This window comes from Triturus cristatus, chromosome 5_1, assembly GCF_964204655.1.
Source record: "Triturus cristatus chromosome 5_1, aTriCri1.1, whole genome shotgun sequence".
NCBI lineage: Eukaryota > Metazoa > Chordata > Amphibia > Caudata > Salamandridae > Triturus > Triturus cristatus.
The window spans coordinates 401,934,723-401,959,460 of NC_140587.1; the positions used below are offsets into that span (position 1 = coordinate 401,934,723).

Here is a 24,738-nt window from a genome sequence, read left to right on the forward strand (position 1 = left end):
TGTGGATTGATTCTAGGAGTATGACCCACTCGTTGCAGCCCACAAACCTAATCAGGTAATGCCACTGTGCGAAAAAGACTGCAACATTGGAGGGGATTTGGTGCGGAGGATTTCCGGCGCCAATCGCTCTGGGGACGGGAGCTTTTGACCGGGACTTTGATTATTCAGCACTCGCTGGCACACTAACTGCCGTGACTGTGTTCCATTTTGGATCTATGACATTGTGTAATGCACGGGGGCTAACATGAACAATTGAGAACTTTTGTCCTAACAATGAGAACTGTTCATAATACCAGGAATTATTGTGTGCCCCTGATGCATTCTGGTAATTTGATACTCCACGGTCATGTGACTTTCATACACCTATAAATGCACGTCCTTACGCAACTTGCTGTGAGCTTCCTAAATTCTGTGACCAAGGCAGACGCCGAAACTAGTTAGAAGATGGAAGCGCTTGCGCTGCATTGTTCTGGAATAAAGCGCTTTGTCTCCAGTGATGGGCCTCTGTTCGTTTGTTCATGTGGTATGATATAACGGGCTTCTCCGTGCCCGTCAGATGCCGCCCTGAAGGGTCAGGGACTCCTTGCTCGGAGCATTTTCTTGTGGATTGATTCTAGGAGTATGACCCACTCGTTGCAGCCCACAAACCTAATCAGGTAATGCCACTGTGCGAAAAAGACTGCAACATTGGAGGGGATTTGGTGCGGAGGATTTCCGGCGCCAATCGCTCTGGGGACGGGAGCTTTTGACCGGGACTTTGATTATTCAGCACTCGCTGGCACACTAACTGCCGTGACTGTGTTCCATTTTGGATCTATGACATTGTGTAATGCACGGGGGCTAACATGAACAATTGAGAACTTTTGTCCTAACAATGAGAACTGTTCATAATACCAGGAATTATTGTGTGCCCCTGATGCATTCTGGTAATTTGATACTCCACGGTCATGTGACTTTCATACACCTATAAATGCACGTCCTTACGCAACTTGCTGTGAGCTTCCTAAATTCTGTGACCAAGGCAGACGCCGAAACTAGTTAGAAGATGGAAGCGCTTGCGCTGCATTGTTCTGGAATAAAGCGCTTTGTCTCCAGTGATGGGCCTCTGTTCGTTTGTTCATGTGGTATGATATAACGGGCTTCTCCGTGCCCGTCAGATGCCGCCCTGAAGGGTCAGGGACTCCTTGCTCGGAGCATTTTCTTGTGGATTGATTCTAGGAGTATGACCCACTCGTTGCAGCCCACAAACCTAATCAGGTAATGCCACTGTGCGAAAAAGACTGCAACATTGGAGGGGATTTGGTGCGGAGGATTTCCGGCGCCAATCGCTCTGGGGACGGGAGCTTTTGACCGGGACTTTGATTATTCAGCACTCGCTGGCACACTAACTGCCGTGACTGTGTTCCATTTTGGATCTATGACATTGTGTAATGCACGGGGGCTAACATGAACAATTGAGAACTTTTGTCCTAACAATGAGAACTGTTCATAATACCAGGAATTATTGTGTGCCCCTGATGCATTCTGGTAATTTGATACTCCACGGTCATGTGACTTTCATACACCTATAAATGCACGTCCTTACGCAACTTGCTGTGAGCTTCCTAAATTCTGTGACCAAGGCAGACGCCGAAACTAGTTAGAAGATGGAAGCGCTTGCGCTGCATTGTTCTGGAATAAAGCGCTTTGTCTCCAGTGATGGGCCTCTGTTCGTTTGTTCATGTGGTATGATATAACGGGCTTCTCCGTGCCCGTCAGATGCCGCCCTGAAGGGTCAGGGACTCCTTGCTCGGAGCATTTTCTTGTGGATTGATTCTAGGAGTATGACCCACTCGTTGCAGCCCACAAACCTAATCAGGTAATGCCACTGTGCGAAAAAGACTGCAACATTGGAGGGGATTTGGTGCGGAGGATTTCCGGCGCCAATCGCTCTGGGGACGGGAGCTTTTGACCGGGACTTTGATTATTCAGCACTCGCTGGCACACTAACTGCCGTGACTGTGTTCCATTTTGGATCTATGACATTGTGTAATGCACGGGGGCTAACATGAACAATTGAGAACTTTTGTCCTAACAATGAGAACTGTTCATAATACCAGGAATTATTGTGTGCCCCTGATGCATTCTGGTAATTTGATACTCCACGGTCATGTGACTTTCATACACCTATAAATGCACGTCCTTACGCAACTTGCTGTGAGCTTCCTAAATTCTGTGACCAAGGCAGACGCCGAAACTAGTTAGAAGATGGAAGCGCTTGCGCTGCATTGTTCTGGAATAAAGCGCTTTGTCTCCAGTGATGGGCCTCTGTTCGTTTGTTCATGTGGTATGATATAACGGGCTTCTCCGTGCCCGTCAGATGCCGCCCTGAAGGGTCAGGGACTCCTTGCTCGGAGCATTTTCTTGTGTATATATATATATATATATATATTCACTTAAAAAACCATAGGTTTCACACATGTTAGTTAGGTGGATATTTCACTCATAAAAAACCAATGAAATTGCCCCGTTATAGTTAGTTCAGATAACTATAACTCGCGCGCCCGCAATCCACTGCACATGATGTCACATATTACATCACTCATGACATGGTCAGTGGCATCACTCATGACATCACTCATGACATCATCCTTGTGATAGAGTGGCGGTCGCGCGAGTTATAGTTATCTGAACTAACTATAACGGGGGAATTTCATTGGTTTTTTATGAGTGAAATATCCACCTAACTATAACATGTGTGAAACCTATGGTTTTTTAAGTGAATTTGCAAGGTTTTTTAAATGCTAATTCCTAACTATAACGTGTGTGAAACCTATGGTTTTTTAAGTGAATTTGCAAGGTTTTTTAAATGCTAATTCCTAACTATAACGTGTGTGAAACCTATGGTTTTTTTCAGTGAATTTGTACGTTTTTTTAAATGCTAATTTATTTATGTATTTTTTTTTATATATTTATTTTACAATAAACTACGTATTAAAAATTATTATTATTTTTTTTTTGGTTTTCACCCTGCGATTTTTTTGTTTTTTTTTAAATTTTTTTTTTGGGGGGGGGGGGGGGGGTTTTCAGGGTGCGCGCACTGTGCGCGCACCCCCACGATTTTTTTTAAAAAAATAAAAAAATAAATTGCCTTCGGGGTCCTTCAGGGACCCCCTGACAAAGGCTAGGGGGTCAGGAACTCTCTACCCTGCCCCCTTTTCACGTTCGCCACCTTCCTTTTTCACTCTCGCACTGAAAACAAACAAAATGGCGCCCGACACTTCCTGATTTCAACCGATTCGAACGTTGACTAACATGTAACCACCAATAAGAATTACGCTCGCGCACGTTAGGGTGCTCGCACGGTGCTCCACGGTGCGCGCACCCTGCGCGCTTATAGATATATATATGCTTTTAAATGCTATTTTCTCTGGAAATACTGAACAGATGTACACCAGACCTGCAAAAGGCACTTCCTCGACCTTATGGCTACCTCTCTGCCAAATTTCAAGTAATTCTCTTCAGCCGTTCGGGCTGTAGCTGCGACTAAAGGTCCTATGGAAAAATGCAGGGGGAAAACGCGTTTTGGGACCCCCCCTTTTTTCTCGGCCCCCGCTTGACGAATCACCCCGAGACTTTCAGGGTAGGAGCTGAACGGAGCGCCCCATTAGTTTTGAAAATTTCGCGAGGATTCGTCAACCGGCGCCAAAGTTATTCAAAATAGAATTTTGAGATTTCCTATGGAAACACGGTCCGATAGATAGATAGATAGATAGATAGATGGATAGATAATACATATTTAAAAAACGAACCAAACCACATTCTCTGGATGACCACACACTGTCCCCGGCTACTTCTGGCCGGGGACTGGGGCAGAGGAGACTTGGCTACGCATGGATGATGCGGCATGGGCAGGGCGAACCCGAAATCGGGGATGGTTGGACAGGCATACCTATACACCTCTGGTGGGTCCCCACGTTTGCTCCATTGTATTTCCTTCTAACCCACATGGCAACACTTAGAGTCCTACTTGTAAGTCTTAATATTCAAGGCCTTAATACGCCAGTTAAGTGACACGCGCTCCTCACGATGCTTAGAGACACCAAATGTGACATCTGCTTATTGTAGGAGACACACTTGTTGCGCACAGATAGGAAACACCTCTGCTCTAAATGGTTTAATAGACAGTATTTTTCCTCTACAACAAAGAAATCAGCAGGGGTAGCCATCTCGATAACTCCCCACTTCCTTGGGGTGGTGCTGGGAGTCCACATGGAAGTACCTGGTAGATTACTGGCATTACGAATATTAATGGGAGACTATACATACACAGTCGCATCCATATTCAGCCCAAATGAGCAACAAGAAAGTTTCCTCAGCAACACACTGAGTACCATTCTTGAATCCCTAGACGAGGACCTGATTCTGGGGGGTGACATCAATATCGTCCTAGACTCTCAGCTCGATAGATCGTGCACGATTAGGGCACTCTGGCTCACTCTCTGCCCCCATGCTACAGACTGGAGGAGGTGGGGCTGACGGATGCCTGGAGACCGCTATCCTACAGCGCGGGACTACACGTTTTTCTCTGCGGCTCACCATACCTACGCCAGAATAGATCTATTCTAAACATCTCCTAGGGTCACCAGTCACGCTCAAGACGTCAGTATAGGCACAGCTGCTCTTTCAGATCACTCACCAGTCTCCCTCGAGTTAACTGCAGGTCGGAAGACTTGGCACCTAAACCATACTCTGCTCACATACGATCCCACGGTGACCAAGATACGGGCAGCCATAAAGTCTTATTTGGCACTTAACGATGATGGAACAGCTCCAGTCCTCATGGATTGGGACGCACTGAAGGCAGTCATTAGGGGCCATTTTCTGGCAATCGCGTCGGGCTGAATAGGGATAGAAGAGACAAACGGGCACAACTGGAGGCAAGCGTTAAGGAATTGGAGGGGGTCCACCGTTGCACAGGAACGACTCAGGCCCGTAGACAGCTCTAAGCCGCCCATAAGCAATTGAAAGCCTTGGAATATTACAGAGCGGAATATGCCCTCCTGCGCGCAAAACAGGGCTATTATGAAGGGGGAAACAAGGCCAGTAGGCTTTTGGGCACATTTCTTGAGATCCCAGGCAAACTCACGTCGCATCACCGGGATACGGAATTCCCAGGAAGTGATCCTCTCGGCTGATACTGACAATTGAGCACGCCTACTGCTGAAGCGTACGTCAATCAGCACCAGTGACATCTCTCTCTACATTTGGTACGGACACTCTGGAGGTGGACATCCGCCAGGAGGAAGTCGTACCAGCAATCCAGGGTTTTGCCCTTGAGAAACCCCAGGTGAAGATGGATTCTTAGATTTTTATAAGCTCTTTGCTTCAGATCTCGTTCCGATACTCGTGCGCCTCTTTAACTCCTTCAGCGACACGGGTGCTTTAACTCCCACCATGTCTATGGCTGAAGTTGTGGTATTGCTTAAACCCGGCAAAGATCCACATGAATGCGCATCCTACCGCCCCATAACCTTATTGAAAGTGGACCTAAAGATTTTTACTAGTATACTGGCTGGCTGCCTTGCCCCTCATATGCAGGACCTGGTAGATCCGGACCAGTCCGGTTTTATACCAGAACGTAACTGTAGCGATGGCTCTAGACGACTGTGTCACCTATTGGATAAAACCATACGCCTTCAACATCCTACAGTATTCCCGTCGGTCGATGTCGAGAAGGCTTTCGACCAGGTACACTGGCCCTACCTAAGTCAGGTCTTACAGAGATTTGGGGTGGGCGAGCACTTTTTACGCTGGGTAAACAGTATCTATAGCGACCCGAAAGCCCGTATCAGGGTGAATAGGATAGTGTCCCGACCAGTATCAATCTCGAGAGGTACGCGCCAAGGGTGCTCTCTGTCACCCTTACTTTTCACTCTTTACATGGAGATGTTTGCAGAACGAGTCCGACACTGCCCCACGGTCACCGGGATTAGGATGGGGGATAGAGAACATACAATTTCTCTCTACGCAGATGACGTAGTAGTCTTTCTTACGCGACCATTGCCATCTCTGCCTCCCCTGCTGGAGGAAATAGAGGCATTCGGCAAATTTTCAGGCTACTAGGTTAACTTTCAAAAGACCCTAGCCCTCAGCATCACTTTACCTGCAGCTGATCAACAGCAACTGACTTCCCGCTTCCCATTTGACTGGGTCCATAACGCAAAACTATGTCCCTCTTGGAGGGGACACACCTGGAGATCCTCAACTGGAAGAAGCACAGAATGTCGTGGTTGGGCAGATTGGCTGCTATTAAAATGACCTTCTTGCCCCGCATTCTATATGTGTTGCAAACACTTCCACTGACTCGCCCACCCCGCTTGCTAGCTCAGATGCAACGACTAATGGAACATTTTATTTGGGAGGGGAAGAAGGTGCGCATGGCAAAACGCCGGACATACTTAGGCCAAGCAGACGGTGGCCTCAGGGTTCCGAACTTGAAGAAATACTTTCAGGCAGGGCAACTGCGCTACAAGACAGAATGGTACAAACTTGAATCTGAGAAGCACTGGTATGTTATAGACCGAGCTATTGCAGGCATGCACATATGGAAAGTGCTCTGGCTCCCTAAGAGAAGCCGTTCAGTTGGGGTATATATCCCTCCGGTGCTACAGGCAACCATGGAAGCTTGGGACAGGGTGCAAGAGGCTTCTGGCCTCTCTACCCAGGTGTCGCCCTTGACTCCCTTTATAGGCAACCCGGATTTCCCCCCAGCCTTGGAAGGGAATAGCCACCTTAAGTGGCAAGAAGCCAATTTTACAAGAATAGGGGACCTCTTTGACGAAAAAGGGATTATGGACTTCCCCAACTAGTCTTAGGCTTCAGTCTCCCTAAGGAGGCATATTGACAATACCTAGCACTACGGCAAAGCCGGGACAGGACAAATAAAGGAAAGAAAGAAACAGAGACAAAGGGACTTTAGTCACTTGTCTATTTGTTGGCTATAAAGGGGTTTAGGGATGTGCGCACCGCCACCAATGTCCCTAGCTGTGCAGTGCCTAGGGTGAGGGTCCTTTATTGTGCTCCGTCTGTTGTGGCCCTCCGTGCCGCCCACCACTTCTTAAATAAAAAGGAGGGAGGGAGTAAAGGCCACTTGCCTGTCTACACGACCCTCCAGGGCCGTGGTATGGGGAGAACCCGCCTCCTTCTCCTCTGCTGGAGGGCCAGTCTCTCTCGCCTTGAGGAGGAGGTCTTCCTCTATCCCCGTGGTGGTTCTCTCTTGGTTGCCTCCCGCCAGCGCGTCCCGCGGGGTGTCCTCCCTCGTGGATGGCCCGTCCGTCATTGCCTCCGATCGCTCTGGGCTCCGCGTCTTCTCCCTTCATAGCCGTCTCTCTGGAGATAGCCGGCCCTTTTCTTCTACCGGTCCCGCGATTCCGGAAGCAGTCGATGCGCCCGCTAGACCGCCACTGCTTCTTCCTGTTGCGGCCGACTCGGCGGCCATGTTGGGTGTCTCGGCGACGGCCGACACGTCGGCCTTATCTCAACGGGTTTTCCCTCAAAGAATGGCAGGACATCTTCCACAGAGCAAGGGCCTCTTTTTGTTGCACGGCTGGAAAGGAGATGTTTTTAAAAATTGCTCACTACTTGTACTATACTCCAGCCAGAACTGCGCGCTGGAAGCCCAGGAAGAACGATCAGTGCTGGCGCAATTGTGGGCAACGGGGTTCACTCACACACATCCTTTGGCAATGCCCGAAAATACAGGCATATTGGGACACAATCCTAAGTGATATTGATAATATACATCAAAGAGAAATTCCAAGGCTCCCTAGCTTCATACTATTAGGCCACCCTAACCCTCTTAAGTCTGACCGTGGGAAAGCAATCACCCTAGCATTAGGCGCCGCCAAGCACGCTGGGGTACAGTAGAAATTCCAACTAAGACAGACTGGCTGCCCAAGATATGGGAACTGGAAGGCATGGAGAAGATTACAGCAGGCCTCTCCCACACACTACCCAGATTCGAGAAAATGTGGGGCTCCACCGTCGCATTTCTCTCCTCAGAGTTCCTGGAACTCACCTGCCCACGATACCTCAGAGTCCTCCGACTCTCTAATGCGAACACACCACCCGCTGCTCAGCCCTAGGTAACACAAATCTCTAGCACAGGAGTCCTCCCGACCCATCGAAACACAGAACGTGCCCAGACATCTAAACTACCCCTCTTTCTCTTCTACTATTTCCTACCTTCGTTCTCTATCAATTCTTCCTGGCTATGCTTCTCTACCGGCCGGTGGATGTAGTTGGTGGTTAATGTAATTGCGTATATCCATATAAAATCAATAAAAACTATTTAAACCATCAATTATACATGCTCAGAGCTAGAGTTTAATACCTTTTTTACTTTTCCCAATTCATTACCATAGGGAGATCTCCACCTCCGAGCTGGACATCCCCCTATGATAAAATACAGAGACATTTTAAAAAGTTTATAAAACTTTAGAAAAAAAATTAAATCAGCACATATATTTTTCATGGAATATCAATTCAATATATTTGTTTTAAATGTAGAACAAAAAAAGTTACCGCACTATTAAGAATTCTGAATTAGACATTTATTTTAATCTATTAAATTAAAAATATTTCAGTAGTTGAACTGAAAAAATCCCACCTACAGTAAAATATATATTTATTATGTATTAAAAGTGGTGTACAGAATTAACTAATTATAGTTTAACAAAAAGTAATGTTATATATATTTTTAAGTTCAAAAAGGTTATTCAAACATTTAAAAATTAAAAAATGTTTGATTGTTAGATACATTATTTAACATTATATTTATAACTATTTGAAATAATTAAGTTTAACATAATTCCCTATGGGGTTCTATTTTAAGTCCCTATTTCCATTATTTTCTAAGCCACGGTGTTGCATTACCAATGGTTGGCCATGTGTAGTGTTGGACTTACTACTACTTCTTTCTGGCAATAGTAACTTACACTCGTAAATTTGGCTCCTCTCCCCGTTTGAATGGGTGGAAACCCGCAAGTCTGCACTTTTTACGTAAATCAACACTATATAAATGGCAAACAGACAAAAGTTGTATAGGTATTCAAAAGTGTTAGAGTAGACTTACACGTGTAAATTGCTCACAATACTCAAGTGTTAAGTTACCTTTGTGAATAGCTCTGGTAAATTAAACATTAAAATCCAGCTTCTAAAGTGTATGATAGTTATGTTTCCATTTAATTTTTGTACTCCTTTTTCAGGGTGGTATGTGTTCTCAGTTTGAATACTATTTTTAGTATTCAATTGCTGGCTTCTTGGTGCCTCATAAAATAGCACATTGAGTTTTAGGCAGGGCTAAACTTGCAGTTGCCTTTTTTTCGGATCTATTAGTGACAGCTCATACATTGTATTACAACAATTCCAAAATCATAATAAATTTAGTACTAGCATCAGTACAGATTTATTAAGACAAGGAGCCCGATTCACATAGGTAAACCTAGACCACAAGTCTAAGTTTAGACCTAAAGTCTAACTTTACTAGTCGTAAAGTTGGACATTTGTCTAAGATAGACTTTTGGTCTAAACCTACACCAAAAGTCTAACTTTACTACTCATAAATGCCCCTTGTGAATACCGAAAGTAGTAAAGTTAGACTTTTGTCTCCGATTACCTTTGTGAATCGGGCCCATTGTGTTTAATGCCAAACATAATTATTTTCTGTGAAGCCATTATATAGCTGGGTAACTTGGAATGACCAGTACATCTGCTTAATATGGCTTTCTAACCTCTTGCAATGTCGTGGCAATGGTCATGCAGATATGTCCTCGCATATAATATAATGCACCCTGCCATAGGGCTCGAAGGCCTGCTGTAGGGACGCTCACATATAGTATATGCAGTGCATTTATTTATAAGTTTAATATAGCGCTAGCTAGACCCTAAGGTATCAGAGCACTTTACATAAAATAGCTTTACATATAATGCAAGTCCCTTAGATTAAAGTACATGCATAAATAGAGAATTAGAGAATCGTTAGGCAGTTAGAGTGACCGAGTATAGTTTCGGCAATATCTGTAGCGTGTTGAACTGCTGATGTACAGTTGAGGAGCATGCATGTTAGAGGGCATGTTAGTGGAATGTAGTGTTTGAATGGTGGTGTATTGAGCAGGAGGTGTGGGCGAGCAGATAATTCTAGGGATTCAATTTGTACCCACTGTTACTGGGATTGTGGAGAGAGGCTTGTGAACCATATTCTGGTTCTTTTTTTGAGGTAAGATTGGAGTGGATGTGGCGCTGAGAGCTTGGTGGGGTCTGTGGGACAGACGACACAAGGGAGTAGAATTCCAGAGAGTGCGTTGTATGGAAATTGGAGAACCTGTTTGAGGAGTCAATTAATAACTACCAGTAGTGTGTGAGCGGGATAACTTGGCCTGGTTTGAGAGGTCCTGTCTTAGATGCAAGATGCTATTAGCTAGGGATTCAAGTTTGTTCCATTCGGTTCAGGAGCTGGGTAAGTGTGTCAATGAGGCTTTCAGCCCTGAGAGTGGGAGAATAAGCGGCAACTTCTGAGTAAAAGGGAGAGTGTGCTACTCTATGGGGATGATTTATGACGTTTGGGCTGGAGGAGTAGACAGTTGGTGTGAGCTGAAAAGAGTCTGCATTAGTAGTGAGGGGTGCGCCCGCAGAGGGTTCAGTAGCCGATGGTCTGGCTCGGTGTGCCTCATCAAGTTTTGTTACTATGTGTTTGATGTTTGGGGGTGGAAGCAAGTGAAGTCATTTTAGTGGAGATTTGTCGAAGGTGTGTGTTAATGGGAATGACAAGGTTGCCAAGAGTGTCAGAGGGTGTTACAGAGGTGCATAGCGAATCATTGGGGAAAAGAAGGCGGGCCGGTTCTGGGTTGATGATCAGGGGTGGGGGGAGAGAGGAATTTGGGGCACATGGCCCTGTTGTGATAATGAGGTGAGAAGTGACGGGAAGTGTCGATCAAAGATGGTGAGGGTCTGTAGCCTGTATTAGTATGTTCCCTGTCCTGAAAATAGAAATGGTGATTTCCCCTCTAAAGGTTAAGGAGGGGGAAGTAGTGAGTTTTGATCCATAGGATATTTTGATTGACTTAGTAACTTGTAGGTGAAGAAGGAAGATCTTTTTCCACCTTGCAGGGCGTTTAGAATAGAAGACGAAGTCTGTTTTCTTGTTGCCGTTGGTCACGCTGTGATAGGTATCAACTGTTCGTGTTTCCAGGTGCTGTTTCAGTTGTCTGTGTTTGAAATTCGTGTTTGCATTACTAGAGGGAGTTTTAGGATATCTGATGCTCCATGAGTTGGAGCCCCCTCTTTATATTTTCCTCACAAGCGGGGGACATCCACAGTAGTTACGTTCTTGGGCCAGGGACTGTAGCGCTCTTGCAGGACTCACCTGTCGCACTTTTGGTGCTATCCCCCCCAGGCTAGTCCTCCACCATGGGGTGTAGTGGCCAGGGAACGGAGGGGAAGAAAGCAAGGCCCATCTACCTGGGCGAATTTCCCAGTGTAGCCTAGCTTCAGCTACCATCACAGCCCCCAGGGAGCTCAGTCCATCTCAACCATCAGCATCCCGAGCCTCCCCCCCTCGTGCCTGCAACAGTCTCAATTGGGGCATGTAGAGAGGTCTCCAGCCTCCCAGGCAGATCTTGAGTCAACGGTTGGAACTCCTCCCAGCCGAGTTCTAGTCCCTGTTTCCCGCAGCAGCGCCCAGGGCCATCAGTCCCTTTCACCAAAATAGGCTGTCTCTGGGGTTCGGGAAACCGGTGCAGCCACGTGGCCCAGGGGTACTGCACCGCTCGCAAGGCATGAAGGCTGTGTTCTAATAAGCACGGGGAGGGGAGAGGGCACCCACAGCCATGCAGCTGGAGCCTCACTCGCCCTGTTCTCCATCGGCGCCCACTGCTCTACGTAGTTCAGGGCTCTCTCCGTGGTCGAATCCTCAGCCAGGCACGACACTTGGGAGAAACGCTCAGTTGCCTTTCGCTCCTGCACTCTGATCCTAGTGCTGATGTCAGCGTCCAGCAGCGGGCCGCCTTCGCAACCAGGTCACTAGTGCATCAGTGTGGCCCGTCGCCATTTTCTCACCAGGTTTCCCCCTAGCCATCCCTGCTTACAACCCAATGGGGGAGGCCCAATTCAGCAGACCAAAAGGATCCTTGAGCCCCTGAGGCACACAGTGAGTGTGCCATGTTGTGTTTTTGGAATGGTTTGCACCATTTCACGCAGCCTGCAATGGCAGGGACCCAGTGCTCCTTCAGTCAAAAAGCATCAGTACTAGGGCACAAAGTGTGTGTGACCATGTCAAAAAGGGCACTTTCACACACACAGGCGTTTTGAATGCTTTGTGTAGTGGAGGGCTGCGGAAAAAAGAACTGGAAACCCCATAAGTGGATTTGGGGGGTGGGTGGGGGGATGTAAAGGAAAACATTGTACAGTACAACATGACCGGGATATTTTCAGCTCTGCAATACAGATGGCAGCTTCCCCCATCACCCTCCCACGTCCTTGATGTTTCTTGCCTTTACCTATGACTGCTGTAGACAATTGGCGAGATAAAAGCATTTTGTTTCTGGCGGTTTGAATTTGCACTGCCCTGTACTGAGTGCATTCACACCTGACATTTTAGCCTGAAATGTTTAATCTCTCAGAATTGTTACTTTACCTCGGTGAATTTCAGTGGAAAATTAATTCTTATCCTTAAGTTGTGCGCTCACTCTAGAGTTTAATGTACTGTAGTGCAGTGATTTAGCACTGCCAACTTTTCACAAACTATTTTGATGGAATTGTATGTTATTTGTTTGTGATTTGGTGGGTGAAAAATGCCATTTAAGTATGTGGGATGGGAGACGAAGACTGCATCACAGACGAGTTTGGGACCCCCAGCAGGTGAGAGTCCGCACTCTGAGGTCAGAAACAATGCCTGGTCCAGCAGAAAGTGATCACACCTCCTTCAGCAGATGTCTAGTAAATTAGCATGTCAAGGCCAGAGGCTTTAAAGCCTCTGCTAGCTTTGATATGAGACAACGGCTTCCCCCCCAGACCTGGGGAATGCCACCCCATGTGGCCCCTGTGGCACCAGAGCAGGCAGGAAATTAGTCAGTCAGTAGGCTTGTTGTACTTTCAGGCTAGGCACACCCCTAAGGTGGGCCACCTGAAGTGGACAACCAAGAAAGCGTTTCTCCATCTTGGATTTAGCAAAACTAGGAACTCTAGGTCAGGATTATGCACACTCTCCATAGGAAGTGGTCTAATAGGTGGTGTTGTCCCCCTTAGGGTAAGTAGCCCATTGGCTACTAGCCTACACACTCCTAAATGTACCTAAATTCAGTATACCAGGAATACAGATTAATTTACCTGGGAACTGAAGAAGGACTAAGAAGAGCAAACATCGCAAGATCTGTGTACCAGCTCCGGAATTCACACCAAATCCTTCCTGGCTGCTGCTGCTGTCCCGAGAATTGCAAAGACCTGACTCGTCCAAACGCTGTGCAGCCTCCTAAAGACTTGGAGGCTGCCCAGCGCTTCAACAACCAAGCAGCATCCCCCTTGGGGTGGAGGAGCCACCCCCTGCAGGTGCAAGCACGATCGCACTTGCCGGTGCTCTGTCTTGCCGATCACTGGGTGCACCTAGGGAGCATCTCACCAGAAGGAGATCACAGTAGTTTTAGGAGGTCAGCCCCTCTCTTCAGTGAGTTTTGAGACGCTAGACCCTCCAGGAGCCTCACAGAGCCAATATCCTGAGTACCAGAGCCTTTGCCGCAACCAAGACTTGTTGAGTGTCCAGCTCAGACACCACCAATGTCAAAGGCGACCTCCCGTCGAGGGACTTCAGGATCAACGAGGCCTACACGAAGACTGGCCCTGCTGTTCTGTTTTCTTCCCCTCTCCAGGTCACCCAAGTAAAGTGAGAGCCTCCAACGCAAGCAACCCGCCGGGCAAAACACCTTTGAACCCGAGCCCCACAACCCCGGTTCAAGTAAACCAACAGTGCCCCCTTAACCCCAAAGACCCTCAAAAGCCAAACCCCCTTTGGGCTCTGCTGGATTTGTCCCCAAGTCCCCACTTGCAGCCTTTCGTGTTTAGGTACCCTTCTTCCATAGACTTTAAAGCATAGCGCTCGGGGCTACCAACGCGACCAGCCCCTCTGCACTCGGGCTCACCAGGGCAGGAAAAAACAAACTGCTGGTGGTTTCTCGGACATTAGCCTCTAAGCACCTTAAATCCCAAAAGGCTTCTTCAAGAAACGTTTGCAAGTATATGTATGCACTGTATGATTCAGACATAGGATAACATTACCATGTTCAAGGCTCATGCCTCAAAAATCAATTTTAGTGCATTTTACTGTAAAAATCCTATCTCCCAAAGTGCTCACTTGATGTCAAAAAATATATAGAAATCTGTATTTTTCTTCTTTGAACTCAGATTTCTTTTTGAGTGTGTGTCTCATTTATTGACTCTCTGTGTACAACAAATGATCAACACTCCCCTCTGTTAAGCATAAGCTACTCGACCACACTACCACAAATAGAGTACTTGGGATTATTAAAGTAGCCCCTGTAAATCAATAGGGGTTATCTGGACTTTTTGCATGGTGTACCCCTACACTGGAACAATACATAAAAAGCCAGCTTCCTACATTGACGGTTCAGCTGTGGGATACAAGACTTTGCATTTGTCGATACCACTGTCAATAGGTGATTCCGCTAAGAAATCCACAGTTGACTTCAGTCAAAAATTGTTTTTTTTATTTTTCGATTTTATCCCCCAAAAATTATTTGAAATATTAGCGCCTTGTGTTAAGTCCCCCAGTCCATTGCATTAGAACTTTTAAAAGTGTACTAGTCAGTTAGGCCTTGAAGGTCTGTTTAGATTTTTTTTTCTCTCGATTTTCCAATAAGGTCCCAACTGTACTAAAAAGGTCTGACACAAATGATTGGTCCAGGAAATCAACCTGACCCCTTATCTACATCATAGTATGAAGCAGTTAAGGAACCTTTGTACAGCCAGCAAAATCGAAACTGGATCAAACCCTACAAACACAAAGCTCCAGGACCTCCTTGTTGAGTTTGATGCCACCCATTTAACAAAAGGTCTTGACACCCCTATAGATGAGGAGGTGGACAGTGATCATGAGTCTGGAACCAGTACCCGGGGTGCAGTCCCCCTAACCCAGGGGTCTCCAACCGGTCGATCGCGAGCTACCGGTACCTCACAGACACCCTGTGAGTAGTTCACGGCCCAAACATCCATTTTAGTGCAGTTTGATGCCCTACATTAAAAGTAAATATGCACTGTTGTTATTGTTCTGTTTATTTTAGGTCTCTTGCAGTGCTTGCCCACCCTCAACCAAATATGCTGCTCACAATTGGCTGAATTAAATTAACTGGAGTGGGCAGCAGGGTGACGTCAGAGCCAAAAGCCCAGCAAGAGCAGTATTAGGTTGGCCACTGGGAGCCGATCGGCCTGCCTTCTGCTGCCCCACACTACACTTCCAAAATGCGCAATCTCTGTGGCCGGAGGAGCAGCCTTGCCACCGGAGCCTTGTAAGGCCCAGGAATCCGTTTGGGTTTGTTGTAGTTGAATACTGCATACACCGCAGCGCAAGTGGTGCAGTGCTCGGCACCTTGGGCCGAAGAGCACGACCAGTTTAAGGCCTGGGACCGGCAGCTTAAGGGCCCAGACGCTGGTATGTGGTCAACATGCAAGAGGTACTTTATTTTTAAAAATATATATCCATGTGACACACTATCTTATTGTTGAAATAGGCGACACATGTAAAATGAAGAGGTACTTTATTTATTTAAAAGAAAAAAGTGAAACATTTTATTAAATGAAAGCCGTATTTCACAGGGGTTTTTTTTTTTTTTTTTAAATAAATGAAATACCTTTTGCAACTTCATTTTACATTTCTTCACAGCCCCAAGATTCGTAAAATGAAGTTCCTGGCTCTGATTTTTTTAAAGCATTATTTTATAGCTTAACAATAAAAATGGGAAAGGCACCGCAACACTAAGGCGCTGTGGCATAAAGCGCACAACAATCTGGCACTGTGTTACAATTTGCACAACTGGAGTGGCAGAGTTACAACACTATGGCATTGTGTGCAATACTCGGATGGAGGCGTTTACAACATGCACCTTGTCTGCTGTTTGCCTGGAGCTAATTCCAGGCAGGTCTGCTCTAAGCTTTGTCTCTGACCCTCCAAGGGATCTGCTGCTGACCTCCGACTGCCAAACTTCATATATCTTCACGTTGAGAACCACCTTAAACATCCCAGTGTCACCCAGATCACACCTCACAAGTTTTTCAAAAGCAGAGCACCAGAAGCTTTTGATGGTTTCACTTCACTGTGACAAAATGTGGGCGTGACCCCTGCTTTTTATATCGCCTGAAGCCTGTGCCGACGTGAACAGTAGCAAGTGCATTTGGTCCACTCAAAAACAGACGGCATTGGGTGCTGGAATGACAGGTGTAATGGTTACAGGGCAGAACATGTTGTGGCGCTTGTAAGGATGACCTGAAAAGTAGGCCCTGCTGGAATTCAAACATGTTCCTGTAGCTCTCTGGGCAGGACCTCAAACAACTGAGGCATCCTCCCAGCCTAGGGCACTCTACATTACACAGCATTTTTTGATACAGGAACATTTGACACCTGGGATGGGTGTTGAACACTTACCAAGTCAATAAACCTGGGCATGGGGGTCTCTGGGTAAAATGCACCATTAGCTGCTTGAACGTCAGTAGCTCATCTGGATTTTCACTAATCAGAAGTAGCTTTCACTGCAGAAAAGGTTGGAGACCCCTGCCCTAACTTAACTAGAAGGTGATGAGGTACCCCTCACATCTACCTTAAAACTGTACCTCGAAGTTCTTCCCCTACTGAGGTAGGAAACTCAGACAGGGAGAAGAACTAGAAGAAGAGGAAGTATTCCTTGAGAGACTAGCCAGAAGAGCATCCATTGAATCCAAAATCCTGGCTATAGAAAGCGAGAGGGCTGAAATGGGCCTAAACCCCATGAATGGTGGCAGCAACAAAATAAATAGGGAGAGATGGGAAACTTTTGATCCCACAATCTCCAAAGGGATGGTCTGCAAATATGTTGGGGGTGATGATATCACAAAGTGGTTTACAGCCTTTGAGAGGGCTTATAAAATGAGAAAGCTAAACCAGATACACTGGGGCACTCTACAATGGGAGTTATTCACAGGATTAAGTTCAGGGAGACTCACAAAACCTTGAGTCAGTCCTGGGTAGTTTTTGTTGACTTCTCAGTCAAAACACTAAGTGGCTGGTTGAAAGGCAGTAAAGTGCAAGACTATGAAGGGCTCTATAATTTGAAAACGAAAGAGCATCTGTTGTACTTCTGAAACACTGCATCAGTACGGAGTGGATTTAGTTTCTCCTCAGAAGTTGGGGAAGAAGGCTGACTACTGGGTCAAAACAAGGGAGTCCAGAAAGACCCAAAGGTGGGCTAGCGCATTTGCCGCAACCAAGGCTTGTTGAGTGTCCAGCCCAAACACCACTGACGCCAAAGACAACTGGCCGACAAGGGACTTCAGGAACAATGAGGCCTACACCGAGAGTGGGCCTTCTGTTCTGTATTCTTCACCTCTACAGGTCACTCAAGTAAAGTTAGAGCCTCCAACGCAAGCGACCCTCTGCACCTGAACCCCACAGCCCGTGTTCAAGTAAACCGACGGTGCTCTCTTGCCTCAGAGACTGAAGAGCCAAAGCTCCTTTTGGGCTCTGCCAAACCTGTCCCCAAATCCCCAATTGCAGCCTCTCTTATACAGGTATCCTTCCATAGACTAACACGTAGCACTTGAGGTTACCTACGTGACTAGCCCCTCTGCACCAGGACTCACCAGGGCAAGTAAAACTAAGCAGCTGGTGGGTTCTTGGACCCTAAGCACCTTAAGTCCCAAAAGGCACTCTCAAGAAACGTTTGGAAGTATACATATGCATTGTATGATTCTCCCATAGGATAACATTACCGCGTTCGAGGCTTATGCCTCAAAAAACATTTGAGCATTTTACTGTAAAAATCCTATTTCCGAAAGTACTAATTTGATTCGGATGATCTTGGTGTCTGAAAATATATAAAAATATGTATTTTCCAAAATTGATCTCAGCACTCTTTTTGAGTGTGTCTATCATTTATTAACCATGTGTGTGCAACAAATGCTCAACACTCCCCTCTGATAAGCCTAAACTGCTCAACCGCACTACCACAAATAAGAGTACTTGGGATTATTAAAGTAAGCCCCTCTAAGCCAATAAGGGTTGTCTGAAATGTGTGCATGATGTACCCCTACCTTGGTACACTACATAATAAAGCCCGCTTCCTAAACTGTGTTTCCTGGGTAAACTTTTACTTACTGTTGATGCAAATAGTTGACTGTGCTGAACGCCTTCGGTGCTGCTGCTCCCACTTTCGAGTCTTCTCCTACGACCAGAGGCTACCCCTCAAGGTTAGCCTGTACTGCTCATGTTCAGTAATGTTTAGCGATGAATAGTGATATCTCCCTATTCTTCTTGTCTTTTACGGTCTGCTCCCACTTTAGTGAGGTGGATAGCTTGGGATTTAGATGCACAGGGTCTCAGTGGGCGGGTCTGGGCCGCACAAGATCCACACCTGGGGGTTGGTACTTGATTTCTGTGTCATCACCCAATGCCTCCTTGATGTTGATCATGGATGCTGATAAACCACTTGAACCTAAGCCTGTCAATAGCTGAGATACTACCTATAGTATATGGAATACCTATCATACGTCCATCATCTAACCAAAAGAGCTAGGTTCACTTCCAAACTCTCATCACACCAAGTAAATCTAGGGGTGATTATGGATTCTCCCTTAAACTTAAAGTGATCAGACTGCAAGTATATCAATTTTATAGGATGAAATACCCTTCTTGAATCATGACTTATTTGGTTTTCTCTTGAAGGGCAAAATTCACGCAAAAAATTGATACTCTGCAGTCTAGATTTGATATACCTTGGACCTTCGATCTATGCGATTCGGAAGCTACAAAAATCTAGAATGTAGCAGACAAACAACTCCTTAACTATGATATTGGAACTCCCACTTCAACAGCCACCTAGTCTCTCCTCTGCATGACCGTGGCCAAAAACACCACATTCAAAGCAATGTACAATATGCTAGGCGCATTGTGTTGTACACAGCTCTGGAGCTCTCTTCCTTTAGTAGAAGCACCTTATCTACCACCAAGCCAGAGCTCTACCATCCAGGTTGACTCCACTCTAGTCTTGACCGGCCATTCCTTCAAAAACAAACTCACACTGGTGGGAATTATGCAGTATCAAAGGGTGCTGAGTAAAAAAATGCAAAATAGACTCCGCTATCCCTCATGAGTATGCTCCACTATACATATGCCACAATACAATACATGCTAATCATAAGAAACGGGCTGTAATGCATCAGAAAATACCATTCAATTAAATCATACTAAAAATGCATCTATGCGACCTGAAACAGTTTAGAATGTGCCACTGAGATAGAGCTGAGAGAGTAACAAGAAGCTTTTAATCTGCCCATGTAAAGTATAACTGAAAGAATCACTTACCTTTAAATCAGGAATGTTAAACTTTGCATTAGTAGAGAGATTGTTGCTTTTTGTGGTTGCAGCATGTAATTTCTCCCACGTTTGTTGACACGTTTTCTCTCCAGGAGCAGAAATCAGCCAAAATTCTGTTGTGTTTGCCATTGTGAAGTAATCCTACGATTAAACAAATTCTGCAAACAAGAAAACAAGCAACACAGCATTAGGATGAGCTTCATGGGGATTTCCAACATACGAGTACTACAAGCATACCAATGACTATGCGTTTACATTGGTAGAGCATCAACAGGTCTGTAGGTAGCGAGCACTCGTGTCTTATTGCACAAGGTCCAAAAGACTACTGTAAGAGAAGGAGACACTGCTAGGGGTGACTAAAATACAACTCCTATGACCCCAGGTTACAACAGTCTGCATTTGTAATTCTCTTAACCGATAGCTTTGAGGGTAGAAATTCAAGGAACAGCATAAAACAGACTAATTACAGAAGAAACACAATTATGCAATACCATTTCCCATCAATTGACACAGGCGGAAGTAGAAGAGCAGCTGGGGTTTGCTGGAAGAAATAGGAAGACAGACACGATACTACTCAAAAAAGAGAACAATAATTCAAAAAACAAGTTTTAGCGGGAAGGCCGCCTTTTGAGATGGAAATAGATGTGTAACCCAGTGACAACCAAAAGATGAAGAAACCCTGTTCGCTCAGCACAGGCGAGCTAGACAGTAAACGCTCCCTGCTTAATCAGCTGCAGCAGGTAGGATACCACTACCCCTCGGGGTGTGCTAATGGACACAAGATTCATGAAGCATCATTCCATTTGTATGTAGCAGGGTGGCAGGAAAACTGCTCACCTTCCACCTGCAGACATTAGCTTGGTGACCTGCCCAGGACTAGTGTACAAAAACCACAGAACTAGTACTACCTGGCAACTTTCAACAAGCATTTGCAATGCAATAGGTCTCGCATTATAAAAGTGTGAGCAGTTGGCATTGCTAATAATGCAACACTAGCTATTGACACAGCAATTGGCATTGTAAATGATAATGGCATTTATTTATGTGTTTGTTTTATAAAATAGATTAAAAAGTCATTGTCATGAACAATGCCAATAGCTTAAACTTTTGCAAATGCGAGACCTAGTCACTGGTATAGTCCGAGCTTCAGGATGTGTGTTTAACTGGGTAATTTTCTGTATTAATTCACTTATATTTTTATTTATCGCTTCCCTCTCTGGAAGTACCCTTTCCATTGTTTTATCATGTACTATTTGTGGCACCAAGGGTGTCTCTAGGAGGAGAGCACTCGGGGTAACTCTGCTTAGCCCTTCTTGATAAGGCGGAGGATTTTTCATTAAAATATCATCTAAATAATCTTCGTCAGATTCTCCGCCACCTGTCGTCATTAAATATTACCAAGCAAAAGAAAGAAGTGAAAGTAAAATAAACATAATCACAAAACACAGAAAAGAGAAAGAAAGAAGTGAAAGTAAAATAAACAATCACAAAACACAGAAAGAAAGAAAGAAAGAAAGAAAGAAAGAAAGAAAGAAAGAAAGAAAAAACTAAAACTGCAAGGGTCAACTGAATGGTTAAGGAAGAGAAATGTGAGAACAAAGAAAGAAGTGAAAGAAGAATACAAATAATCATAAAACACAGAAAAAAGGAAGGGAGGGAGAGAGAGAGAGAAGGGAGGAACGGAGAGAAGAAAGAAAGAGGGGGAGGGAAGGAAGGAAGATGTAGAGCTTAGATGGACGAATTTGAAAGAAAGAAAAAAAGGCTATGAAAGAAAAAGGAAGAAAGAACAAACTAAAACTGCAAGGTCAGTCAAACACTTCCTTTAATTCTAGATAAATAGGTGTTTTTATTTGAACCCGGTGCCGAGTCTGTGCGCGCTCTTTCTCCACGTGGGCCAGCACCTTGGGTCCTGTGCTCTCGTTGTCACTCACTCTTCAGTTAGCCCAGGGAGGGCTGGGGTAGCCTTCTATTCAGAAATGCGCATGTAGCCCCCTCCCAGGCCCCCAGACCCCTAGCAGGCTCTGCCCCGCCACCCTTGTCTGTGCTGAAACAAAACAGGCTGCAGAGCAGGGGCTGTCGCGGGGCCTGGACCCCGCTCCTGCCAGATAGTTTCCTTCGAGTGGCAATGTGATTTTGCAAGGTTTAATCCAATGAACCGTGTTTCTTTAGGGGCCATTCATTGGTGTGATTTATTTTGCTTAGAAACTCCAATAAAACATGTCGAGCGCTCACAAAGGACGCTGAAGTCCCCCGGCTGCACCCAGTCGGGGTGGGTGGACCTGTGGGGTGATTCCGGCGCCCGCTGTTTGTCTCAGCGGTCTGGACGCCGCGATGAATGAGCGGCTCCGGCCCCTACCGGCGCTTCTCTGGGCAGGGAGGCAGCGCTGAGACTCCACCTCCCTCCCAGCCCCAGCCTCCGGGCTGCCTCAGACTGAGGAACAGCTCTGCAGCTCAGCACATCTCTGAGGCTGCAGGAGGCTACACGGGTCTAGCCCCGCAGTCCCCCAACCTCACCGCTCGGCAGCCTCATCAAACTTTCAGCATTCCCACCTGAGTACCTCACCTGACTTCGTACCGCACCTCCCTCCTCACCTAGCTCCTCGTCTCAGTGCCTGAACGGCACCTCTCCACCCCCACATCTCCATACCTCACCTGTCGTCCCCACCTGTTACATACCTGCTCCTACCTCACGTCAGACTTCATCTCCAGACCTCTCTTGTCTACCTAAACTTCTTTACTATATTTCTCCTTGAAGTGATGGTCGGTACGCTTCGTAGTAAGTCACAAGTTCTTTATTAAGAACAAAGTATGAAACAGGTGAGCGCCAGGATACACCTCCACATCCTCAGCCAGACTAACCACAACTCCCAGAACCCGAATGTCACAGAGACTATGACATTCCATGCACGCACACACACTCACCTTAGGAACACTCGAAACCACGAGACACACGACACTAAAGTAGGACACAACACATCCCCCCCCCTTAACACAACAAACAAACAACTAACAAACCAAAACACAATAAAAAAAACAAAAACAGCTTATATCCACAAACACAGAAAGAACACCAAACACAAAACAACAGTACTACACAATATACTCCTTAAGCCAACTAGGCAAAATCTTTTTCCTTTTTCCTACCCCCATGCCACCATCACCAGAAACAGCATCCCCCTGTATAGGTAATGTGACACATTCCTGTGGAGGTACCATGCTTGGCTGACACGACAGAGACCCTTCCCCCTCTGTAACAGAAGAAGTGTCCTTGGCACCCCCATGACAGAATTCATCCTCCTGAACCACCTCATGTTCCCGTACACCTTCCACACCTAACTGTGACCGTAGGTTACTATTCTCAAAATAATCCTCCACCCATTCGAAATCTTCCCTTTGATCCTCCACAAGGTTACCATCATCCTGACCACCAATCACAGCTATATCTTTCAAATTCCACACCTTCCCATCACTTAACCTAACCAAATTCCTCAAAACCTCCATAACTTGCTGAGGTGACTCAAATTTACTCTCTCCTTTAACAACTTTGAACGGTTTCCTGACCCGTACCCAATCGCCAACTTCAATATCCACCTCCTTGGCACCATGGACCCTATCATAATAAACTTTAGTTTTTGCATGTACTTCTTCCAATTTACCTCGTACCTCATTAGGAGACCAATGATGTACTCCACTTTGTACTAACCACTTTGGATTGTACTTACTCCTTGGCATTCTACCCCTCATCATGACAAAAGGAGGCAACCCAGTTTGAATTTGAGAAGTAATTCTGTATGACCACACCGCTTTTTGCACTTGTATCCTCCAATCCAGATTTTTGTTCATTGACGCTTGAATGACCCCTTTAATCACTCTATTAAAACGTTCCACCGTACCATTCCCACTTGGATTGTACAGCGCCGTGGTTTTATGTTTAATCCCACACCTTTTAAAGTACTCTTTAGCCATATTAGAAAGAAATTGCACCCCGTTGTCCGTAAGAATGCAACCCGGTAAGCCTTCCATCACAAAGATATTATCCAAAAACCTTAAAACGGACTGAGTATCTGCCTTCTCTACTATTTCTACAACTGGCCATTTGGTAAACAAATCTATAGCCACCAACCCATACTCTTTTAACTCACCAACCGGTCCAAAAATGTCCACCGCAATAGTATCCCATGGCAAACTCGGAATTAAACCTTCACTCATTGTGGGTCTTAAAGTTTTCAAAGACTTGTCCGCCGAGCAACAAACCGAACAAGTCTTCACAAAACTTTCAATCTCCTTGTCAATTCCTGGCCACCAGAACATCCCCTTCACAATCAACTTCGTTCTGACAATTCCAAAATGCCCCTCATGACATAATTGTAAAATCCTTCCACGCAATGTCTTTGGAGGAATTATTCTATCACCTCTTAACAACAGATCTCTGTCTAGAACCAATTCCATCCGTACCTCCCAATAAGATTGCAAACCTCCTGAAATACTCGCCTTCCTCGGCCACCCTTTAGAAACGTACTCCACAACTCTCTCCAACACCTCGTCCTTAGACTGTTCCTCTAGCCATTCACCTTTACTGATAGCAGCTGCACCAGAATCATGTACTAAAGCTATACTACAGTTCCCCCAAGGATCATCCACACACTCCTCCAATGGAGTGGGCAATCTTGATAGGCAATCCGCCACTACATTATCTTTGCCCGGAACATGCACCATCCTGTAAATGAACTCCTTCATCCTCATTGAAATTCTGGCTAATCTAGCCGAAGCAACTGCTGCACCCTCACTAGATAAAATACGAACCAAAGGTCGGTGATCCGTACGAATCACCACAGGTTTCCCCCACACAAAGGCATGAAAATGTTCAAGTGCCCATGCACACGCCAATGCCTCTCTTTCTATGATCGGATATTTACTTTCTACAGGTGACAATGCTCTAGAAGCAAATAAGATAATCTCCTCTCTTCCGTCCTTCCCTTTTTGTGACAACACAGCGCCAAGCCCTTTATCGCTAGCGTCCGTAGTCAAGAAACAATCTAAATTCGGATCAAAACTAGCAAGAGCATTCACTGCTTGAAGATCCACCTTGACTTCCCTAAATTCTCTTTCACACTCCTTATTCCAATCAA

The 24,738-nt window shown here is 45.8% G+C and overlaps 1 protein-coding gene across 2 annotated transcripts in view; it reads right to left on the reverse strand.

Annotated features, from left to right (window-relative positions):
- ATP6V1C1 (ATPase H+ transporting V1 subunit C1) overlaps window positions 1-24,738 on the reverse strand; it is a 354,471-nt gene that overhangs the window by 269,833 nt on the left and 59,900 nt on the right. For both annotated transcript variants that reach the window (XM_085605130.1, XM_085605131.1), the window contains exon 2: window positions 19,598-19,767. In XM_085605130.1, coding sequence (XP_085461256.1) covers window positions 19,598-19,738 — 141 coding nt within the window. In that variant the 5' untranslated portion in view covers window positions 19,739-19,767. The remainder of the gene's footprint in view (window positions 1-19,597; window positions 19,768-24,738) is intronic.